Source organism: Notothenia coriiceps, unplaced genomic scaffold, assembly GCF_000735185.1.
Source record: "Notothenia coriiceps isolate Sejong01 unplaced genomic scaffold, NC01 NC01_scaffold00035443, whole genome shotgun sequence".
NCBI classification, from domain to species: Eukaryota; Metazoa; Chordata; class Actinopteri; order Perciformes; family Nototheniidae; genus Notothenia; species Notothenia coriiceps.
The window spans coordinates 41305-50455 of NW_011368144.1; the positions used below are offsets into that span (position 1 = coordinate 41305).

General features: G+C 40.2%; 1 protein-coding gene across 1 annotated transcript in view; it reads right to left on the bottom strand.

Annotated features, from left to right (window-relative positions):
- LOC104962881 (activating signal cointegrator 1 complex subunit 3-like) overlaps window positions 1-9151 on the bottom strand; it is a gene marked incomplete at its 3' end in the record, with an annotated part of 91466 nt that overhangs the window by 38120 nt on the left and 44195 nt on the right. Inside the window, exons 4-7 of the mRNA XM_010791384.1 lie at window positions 6408-6628; window positions 5525-5610; window positions 5065-5231; window positions 3043-3188 (exon numbers count right to left, since the gene is read on the bottom strand). Of these exons, the coding sequence (XP_010789686.1) occupies window positions 3043-3188; window positions 5065-5231; window positions 5525-5610; window positions 6408-6628 (620 nt within the window). The remainder of the gene's footprint in view (window positions 1-3042; window positions 3189-5064; window positions 5232-5524; window positions 5611-6407; window positions 6629-9151) is intronic.

Below are 9151 nucleotides of genomic sequence, written 5' to 3' on the forward strand. Positions count from 1 at the left end.
CTAGAATAGCTCCTGGTGGCAATAAAATTCTTTGCAGTGTTACTATTAATCCTGAGTTTCTCTATTATTAGTGCTAGCCTAGACGAAGGTGTTTATGGGTGTGATGGCACGACGCGGAGAGTGGGTTCCGGAGCTGCGGACATCGGTGCATCCTCGACATTACCACAGGAGAATCGCTGACGTCTCATAGCAGAGACTCTCACAACGCCTGATTGACCGATCTTTATGCAGCCACGTGGAGTGGAACCACGCTCGTTCGGCCCGTACCGGCACCGCCCGGAGAATTTGGTAGCCCTCGAGATAAATACTTATCCCAGATCTACCAGAAACAAAAAAAAAACTAGAGTACTAGAAGCTCGTGGAGACAGGCGACAACAGGTAGACTGAGACAAAAAAACTAAAGCAAAGAGGGCGTAACCTATATGAGCGAAATGGGTTCAGGGTCTCTGGGAAAAGAGAACCTCAGGGCATATACGTGCAATCAAGTGTGTGAAGTGTTCACCTGGAATGAGGCTCGTTCTATCTATCGAGGGCCATCTGCATTACTCTGACTGAAGAGCACACCAGATTACCTCTCCACTTCTCGTCCGTTACATCTCCGAGATCCATCCTAATTGCCAAGTACCCATAGCGGGTGCGGATGACGTGTAGCATAACCAAGCATGTCCAGTTAGAGGCGTGTCTCCGTTTCTATAAGTAGTAAGAGCCCAGATGGCGATCTGATATCTCTCCATCGTCATGAGGCGGGAAACGTACTGACCTTAGTGGTGATTTATTTCTCATTCATTCTGGAGTATTTGTGTAAAACGACTTATATAGAAGTGAATAGAGACTAGAGAGCTTTTCTACAACCAGTGACATGATCATAGCCTGACTGCACTCGTTATCGAGTAACTGTGCGTTTTATACGTAACTCTACTCTATATATGTAAACGTATCTTTCAAAAAGAGGTAAGAATAAGGTGAGAACACAATGCAAAAACAGTGAGTAAAAATACTGAAATAATGACCTAGGAAAAAAGTTATTATGTTACCTATAAATCCACGAAACTTATAACGTTTGAAACCGATTGTGGCATAAATATGCCATAAGAAAAAATAAAAGCTGCTTACAGTCTGTTCATAGGGTTTGAGAGATGATCCATATCTCCTATAGCTCTCAAGAACTATGAGCACCAGATAGATGCTTTTAACTTCAACATTAAAAACAAAATCTTCCCAAGGGGAGCATGCCCGAGCGGAGTCACATAGTGTTCCCCCTACCTTTTTTTCTACTTTTTTTATATTCAATAGATTGTCACATGAATATGCGAAATACTAAACTACAGCTTTGCACCATCTGTGGTCCATACCTTTCTGGATTTGGTGGTCAGTGCCACAACCTAAGTTGCCACACGTGAATACGCGATCTGCCTTCGAGATTAAAATACTACTGGATTAAAGGTTGTTTTATCTTTGCACAGCATGAAAGAAAGGCCAATGAATGGCTGGATTTAGTATTTTAGCGAGCAATAATTCTACGGCCCGCTCGGAGGGATGTGAAAAAATTGAATGGCCCTTGAGAGGAAAAAGTCCCCACCCCTGATTTATAGCATGTTTGTCAAACGGTTTCAAAACTGTTTCAAAACTTTCAATATGGGTCAGGATCTAGAGATTATAATCTATTTGGTGTTATATAAAAGTTAAAATTGTTTTATATTCATAAATATTAATTTTTATCCCGAGGTCGCACAGGCCCCCGTGCAGAGGCTTCATTCTCTCCCCGCGCTCCCTAAGATACAATTATGCGCAGTCTGACTCCTTGGCTCCTTAAAAAAATTGTTGCAGAAGATTTGTATGCAAAGCACGTTAAAATAAATAAATAGCTTATAAATGATCCCACAATAATGAAACCAACAGGGTTAAGAATATTTGTGATATAAAGAAGACATCTCCAATTGCCGGATATTTAAATACGATCAAATTTAAATATGTTTAACTTGATCTTTCATGTTGTTATATTATGGGTAAGTAATTTTAAAACGAATCCAGCTGACGTGTAGCGTTGATGGGACGTTACAAGCCATATATATTTTTTTAAATCATCGTCACCGTCACCCACGTTGCACCCTGGATATGGTACCCTGGGAGGGACATCAGAGTGTATCTCGTAATCGGGAAAGAAGGCTGCATTTGCGGTCCGCATTCGGAGGAGTCTTGTCTTTTTTTTTAATTGGGACAGCCTTCGTTTGGCGCAAGTGACGTATGCGGTCTCCGAATGCATCCTCAGGAGGATGCGGCCGCTGAATTGGGACACAGCCTCTCTCTCTCTCTCTCTCTCTCTCTCTCTCTCTCTCTCTCTCTCTCTCTCTCTCTCTCAATGACCCGGTGCTCTTTTTTTGGCGGAGGTGAGCATGCGCACCAGTTATGTGTAGCCCTGTTTATAGCATAAAGAACATCTGAGTTAATGTGAGGTAGGGAAATAATCATTTGAGTATAAGTATGTGTATATAAATATGTAATTTACAACAGCTGTAAGATGCTTGAAAAGCTTGAAAATGCACCTTGAAAATACTTGAAAAGTCCTTGAATTTGACATTGGAAAAGGTGGAAGAACCCTAAAGATACTAGCCAAAGCAAAGATAAAGGGTGCAAACATAACCCAAGAAGAAGCAGCATGGGAAACCTCAGTATGGAATCATATCAGTGTCATCCTTTCAATAAGTCTTCTTTGAATCATGTTGATGTTCATCCAGTCATTCCTGATGATTAGAACTTAAGCATGTCATCAGACGCAGCCTGCAGGAGATTATAGAGATCAACTATCAACCAAAAGCATATTTTTATCCTAATTGCTGTTATTATATAAAGTCACTCAGATATGAAGAGGCAGGAAACAAATGGACCATAACAATACAGCGCTGCACACACAATGTGGTTTCTGTTGGCCAGTACAAAGCCATCTCACTATTCCTCAGCTTATGAACATGATCCTTCCATCTAACCAAAGATAAATGTGTGCGTGTGTGTGATTGTGTGTGTGTGATTGTGTGTGTGTCTGACCTGTCCGATGCCCAGCCAGTCGGCCAGGTCTCGAGCGTTGGCCAGAGCCGTGGACAGACCCACCACTCGGACTCTCTTAGACGTGTGAGAGGAGATGAAGTTGGTCCTGGACACAATCACCTCCAACACTGGACCTCTGTCCTCCCCTGCAAACACACACAATGGTAAAGTCAGAGTGTACATTAAAGACGTGTTGGTACCGTCCCTTACACTGGAAGGGGTTTTTTGGTCTGGACGCCTTCTGGAAATATGTTGTTTAAACACTGCTAACTCAGGCATAATAGTTGCAGTGGTTAGTTCTGGGTTTCTCTGTGTGCAGTTTGTTTCCTCCAGCTTCCTCACACAGCCCAAAGACAGGTTAGGTTAAATGTTTTTCTTACTTATGTTGAAGTATTACTTATGTTTTCTGTAAATACTTTTAGTAAGGGTACAGTAAATGGCAATACAAGATTTTTTTTAAAATATACATTATATTTCATTTTAAAATGTAATATAATTCAAATATTATCTCATATAATAATATATAATTCTATATAAGGTATATTTAAGCAATAGCTCACGACAGGCCGTGGTATATGCTCATTATATCACAGATAAGGGGCGTGGTTCGGCCCGACGCGTGTGTAAGAAAAATACACACTCCAATTTAAATAGTTTGTATTAGTAAATAATGATGTTCAAAATAAAATAGTCCCTCCGTTGCCTTCTGCACAAAAGGTGGTTGCTATGCAACAACACTAACAGCAAGCGAACATATTAGACAGAGAGCGTTGATCCATTATTTGGCTGTTTATTTACATTAATGTGTATGTTGCTGTTTATTGTGCATCCACTGAAAAACAGTCCAGTATCAGTAGCATGGCTTACGTGGTCACTTGTATAGGTTGCGGTTGTTCGAGGCTGTTGCTTGGCGTGGCGAGAATATTGCTCCACTTTCTCCGGTCCCCGAGATTGGGCTTCCAGTAGCTCTGGAGAGAGCTTTCGCACCTGTGGCCACTAACGGTCATAATTTCTCTGCTTTGTTTCAAGACCCGCATCAGAAAGCTTTTGAATGGTGGTACTTTTCCAGTTGGTCTACCTGCTCTTCACGTAGCTCTGCATGTCGTAGTTTAGGTGCTTTTTTTTCTGGAGATAGGCACTGCTCAATCCACTCCTCCATAGTAAGACCCCCCCGGAGGTCGAAGTTAATCTTAAATGTTTCCATTTTATGCTTTGTACGTTTGTTTCGTAACGGAAGAAATATATATTTATAAAACGGACAAGTCAAATCAAGCAATCTGATTGGTCGATAGCGTTTTTGCGGACCTCTTTGATTACAGATTTGAAAACATCGTTGCTTGCTTTAAAAGTATCACAATTCATTATGTTAAACCTTCGAAAGTATCTAGATATCCCTGCCCTAATGCCAAAGGAACTGCACACTGAATATGTTTTGCCGTTTGATGTCTATGTCTGGACCGCTGCGTCAAAAAGGAGGGCTTCTGCCCCGTTACTTCTCCGCTGCTTTCTTGTTCCAGTATGAAAAGCAAACTGCAGTTTGCTTTTCAGCCCAACTGTATACTTTTTCTCAGACGCGGAGGGATACTGACTTGTTGTGAAAAGTAACTTACAATTCTACCCGTGGTATACGCTCAGTATATCACGGCTAAGAACCAATCAGATTGCTTGATTTGACTTGTCCGTTTTATAAATATATATATAATTATAATTGTTTATATTTTATTATAATTAATATATTTTTTTATATATTATATTAAATGTTATCTATTATAAATATATAATACATATTCACCTTCGCAGTTAAACAACTTAATATTATTAAGTATTTACCACAAAATAAAATAAATAATATGATGAAATAAAACTAATTCCAATTAGCTGTATCCGTTTACTGAAGGCCCAATTAAACATTCCATTAACAAAATGAAAGAATTGGGCTAAATGAAGGCCATAAGTTCTAACCTTCCAAAGAGCTCCCTTCAAGCGGTTTGACCTACAGAACAGATTCCTCCTCCCTCTTACCCAGCAGGTGGATCTCATCGATGATGAGGATGGCTACTTTCTGAACATAGCTTCTGTTCTGCCAGCTCCTGCTCACTCCATCCCATTTCTCCGGAGTGGTGACGATGAGGTCAGCCTGTGATATAGCTCTCATGTCGGGGGTCACGTCCCCTGTCAGCTCCACCACTCTACACAGACATAAGATCAGGAAACACATGAGCCTGCTCTTTTCTCTCATTATTACATTACCAAGTGATTTATTCCGTTGTATCCAACAATGCAATCTACACACAAGACTTTTCAAGCTGTACGATGTCAGTTCATGCAGCTGCAATGTAAAATCCTCATGACTACGTAAATGCATTAATTCAAGATTCAATTCAAGATTCAAAGGTTTTAATGTCATATGCACATAAGCTACAGTGTAGAAATGGCAATGACATGTTATTATATAATAAAATACAAAAAAAACATCACTCACTTCTTCCCCAGTTGCTCCTCAATCCTGACCTTCCAGTCCTCGATCCTCTCTCTCACCAGGGCCTTCATGGGGGCGATGTACACCACCTGACCACACAGAGATAATAAACAGTCATTCAATGGAAACACAGGTAGGTTTTCTCTGGTTGGAGGAATATAAAAAACAACAATACCAACAACACATTTGCATGTTGGAGCATCTCCAAGCAGCACTCCCTGTGGAGGCAACAGTGAACGAAGTGCCGCCTTAACATGACACCAACCTGTGCTTTTTGAAAGGTTTTCTAATGAATGCAAACAATAAAGAACGTGTTAATATCGAGGTCAGGAAAATCCACGTCAGATACAACTCCTAGGTTGGCCAAATACACAAACAGTTATTTTCTGTGTGAACAAATATAAATGCAATCACTGCACAGAGTAGTTGTTAAAACTGCTATTGTTTTTTGATCTCAAGTAAGACTATTGAGCCAAAAAGCGTGTCCCTGTTTAGCTTCTGGAGCAATGCACATCCATGAGGTATGTAGGAGGTGTATGTAAAAAATGAATGTCCTCATCACTGTATGTTACAGACAGTAGCATACACTCACTACATAAAAACACTGATCATTTGCAATGTATATTCCTAACAGGACACAACCGATCATGATAACCTATAGTGCTCCACAGCCTGTGGATCTCCATGGAGATAGGAAATTGTCTTCATATTTAGTTTACACAATTTTGTTAGGGATTTAATAGATTTTAGTCTTGTGTGATGCACTTCTCAGTTCTTATGTAAAGAGTTTCAATGCTCAACATAAAAGAAAGACAGCAACAAGTCCCCCCTCCCTCACAGGAAAGGCCCTTTAATGTAACCATGAAGCACACAGAGCCGGTCAGACCTTAGCGCCGGGATACTGGCTGAAGACCCTGAACATGGCCATCTCTGCGGCGATGGTCTTCCCGGAGCCCGTTGGCGCCCCCAGCAGGACGTTGGTGTCGGTGTGGTACAGCGTGTGGAAGATCTGCGTCTGGATGGGGTTGAAGTGAGTGAACTTGAACAGGCTCTCAAACTCCGGGTTACCCAGAGCCGTCACCGGGAGAGGCTGCAGGTCCAGCAGCTCTGAGGGGGGGAGAAGGTCAATCAGGGGTTATTTCTACGTCTTTCATGTTTATTACATCGAATAGTGGGGTACATCTGAAAACTCTAAAGTAGAAATGTTTCGACCTGAATGTTTGAAAAAATATACATTTATTCACATCAAAATAAGGATTAAAACTAAAACAGTGAGTCTCTATTTCAGAGGTATAAAAGCCAGGGATCAGATATATTGTAATATTTTCAGGAAAAAACAAAGCCTCTTACTTCACATGATGTTCATACCCAAGCATGATAAAACAACATGCCAGCTATGACAGATATGTGATTCAACAGCCTCAATATGAGAGTGTTGTACATCAGGAGCAGGAAACATATTGCTCTGGAGCGGAGGTTCAAGTATCAGCGGCTCAGAGAATGTGAATGTTTGCAATATTGTTTATCAATTTTGTGATAGGAAATAAAACTGTCATGGTAAATATGTACACACGAGAACAAACTGTTGATGAAGTGCCAGCCACTCCAGATCTAATTAAAATAAAGAAAATAGGTTCATAACAATAACAAGCCATTGTTTATCTCTAACAGTCGGTTTGCTGCTGAGCCGGGTGTGAACATTGGCTTTATCAGAGAATAAAAACAACTGCGGCGAAGAGACAGGGTCAGGTGATGATGCTGCACTCAAGTGTTATCAGATAGATGGTTGATATAGACATTTTTTTGTTTTTTCTTAAGTGCAAGAGGTCCTGTCATTTCTGATCAAGCTGTCAAACCTAGCAGTTAGGTTTTAAAAACATGTGAGACAAGAGACAGGAAAGAGAATTGTGATTTGATCAGCGCTGTCTAGTTTGACGGTTTGGACCGAAATCCTCAGCACTGACTGACACTGAAGTTTCTCAATTCTCTAATTTCCCCTCCTCGACTCCTCGGTCTTCCGGTAGTGACCCGGAAAAGGATTTCAGCGCACCATGTTGAAGGACATCTCATTTCTCTAAATGCACATCGAGGATCGAGCATCGAGGAGGCTCTCTGGAGGAGCTATAACCTATCGATCCTCGATGTGCATTTAGAGAAATGAGATGTCCTTCAACATGGTGCGCTGAAATCCTTTTCNAAGTTTATGGACATGAAGGCATAGAAGATTGTAAACTTGTGTAATATGGACTCTGCAGATGAAGAATGTACAACTTAAGTTTATGGACATTGAACGGATGAAGAAATCTAAACCTTGAGTTTATGGACTTGAAAGATGAAGATGTACAACTTGAGTTTATGGCATGAAGGATGAAGATTGTAAACTTGTTTTATGGACATGAAGGATGAAGAATGTAAAACTTGAGTTTATGGACATGAAGATGTAAGAATGTACAACTTGTGTTTATGGAAGAAAGATCGAAGAAGTACAACTTGTGTCTAATGGACATGAAAGTAAGAAGTAGAAAGTACAGGTATTTGGGTTCAAAATGTAAGAAGTAGAAAGTACAGGTATTTGGGTTCAAAATGTAAGAAGTAGAAAGTACAGGTATTTGGGTTCAAAATGTAAGAAGTAAAAGTAAAAAGTTGTCAGAAAAATAAGTAGTGGAGTAAAGTACTGATACCAGAAAAATGTACTTAAGTACAGTAACGAAGTATTTGTACTCCATTACTTCCAACCTCTGAAGTTTACACATTGGTTACAGCAAAGATGTTTACGAGACATTTCAAGCAATCAGCACCAGGAAGATGAAACAGTTTATGGAGCAATGCTTTGCTTTGTAATGACATCTCAACCGTTCTTAAAACACGTCATGCATGCTGTTTCTGATTCATGCAGAATAAAATAGAGTCGTCAACATGTCAACTGAGCCTGACAGATTCCAACAGCTGTGAAAATACATGACTCACTGATCTTTAACATATCTGCCACAACCTCAATGCAATGATCGTGAAATACATTTTCATACCCCCCACATTCATTGGAACTGTTTCCAGGGAATTAAAGAGTCAGAAGCTGCAGGAGAACAATTGTAGATCAGGGTGAAAACAACAAGAATGAAATAACTCTTCACACTGAAGTGATCACAGGAGATGGGTCTTTAAGATTAGCAAACCCAAATACACAACTGCACTATAGAAATAATCCCCAAGATGTTATTTAACAAGCCCAAACTCACTTAGTTTGACCGACTTGGTAACTTTTTGGGATATTTTTTGAAAGAATAACAACCATTAATAGTCTCAGTATCAAAAATGTGATTATATTTGTTATGAACACCTTAAGAATGATCAATCAATCAATTAAAATAATGTTTTAATCCCAGGGGTGTCATGTCTCGAAAGATCATGGTTAAGGTTTATTCTTTAAATTAGCTCTTGACATGTCCCTTTGTCTTGTGTCTTCCCTGTTTTATTTTGAAAATTAATTGTCCCTCTCGTTTCAGGTCACTGTGCTCCCCGCCCCTATGTGTCTCATGTGTTTGTGATTGTTTACCCCGCCCTGATTGTTTCCACCTGTGCCCCTTACCTTGTGTGTATATATTGGCCGTTTCTCAATCTCGAGGAAACTGG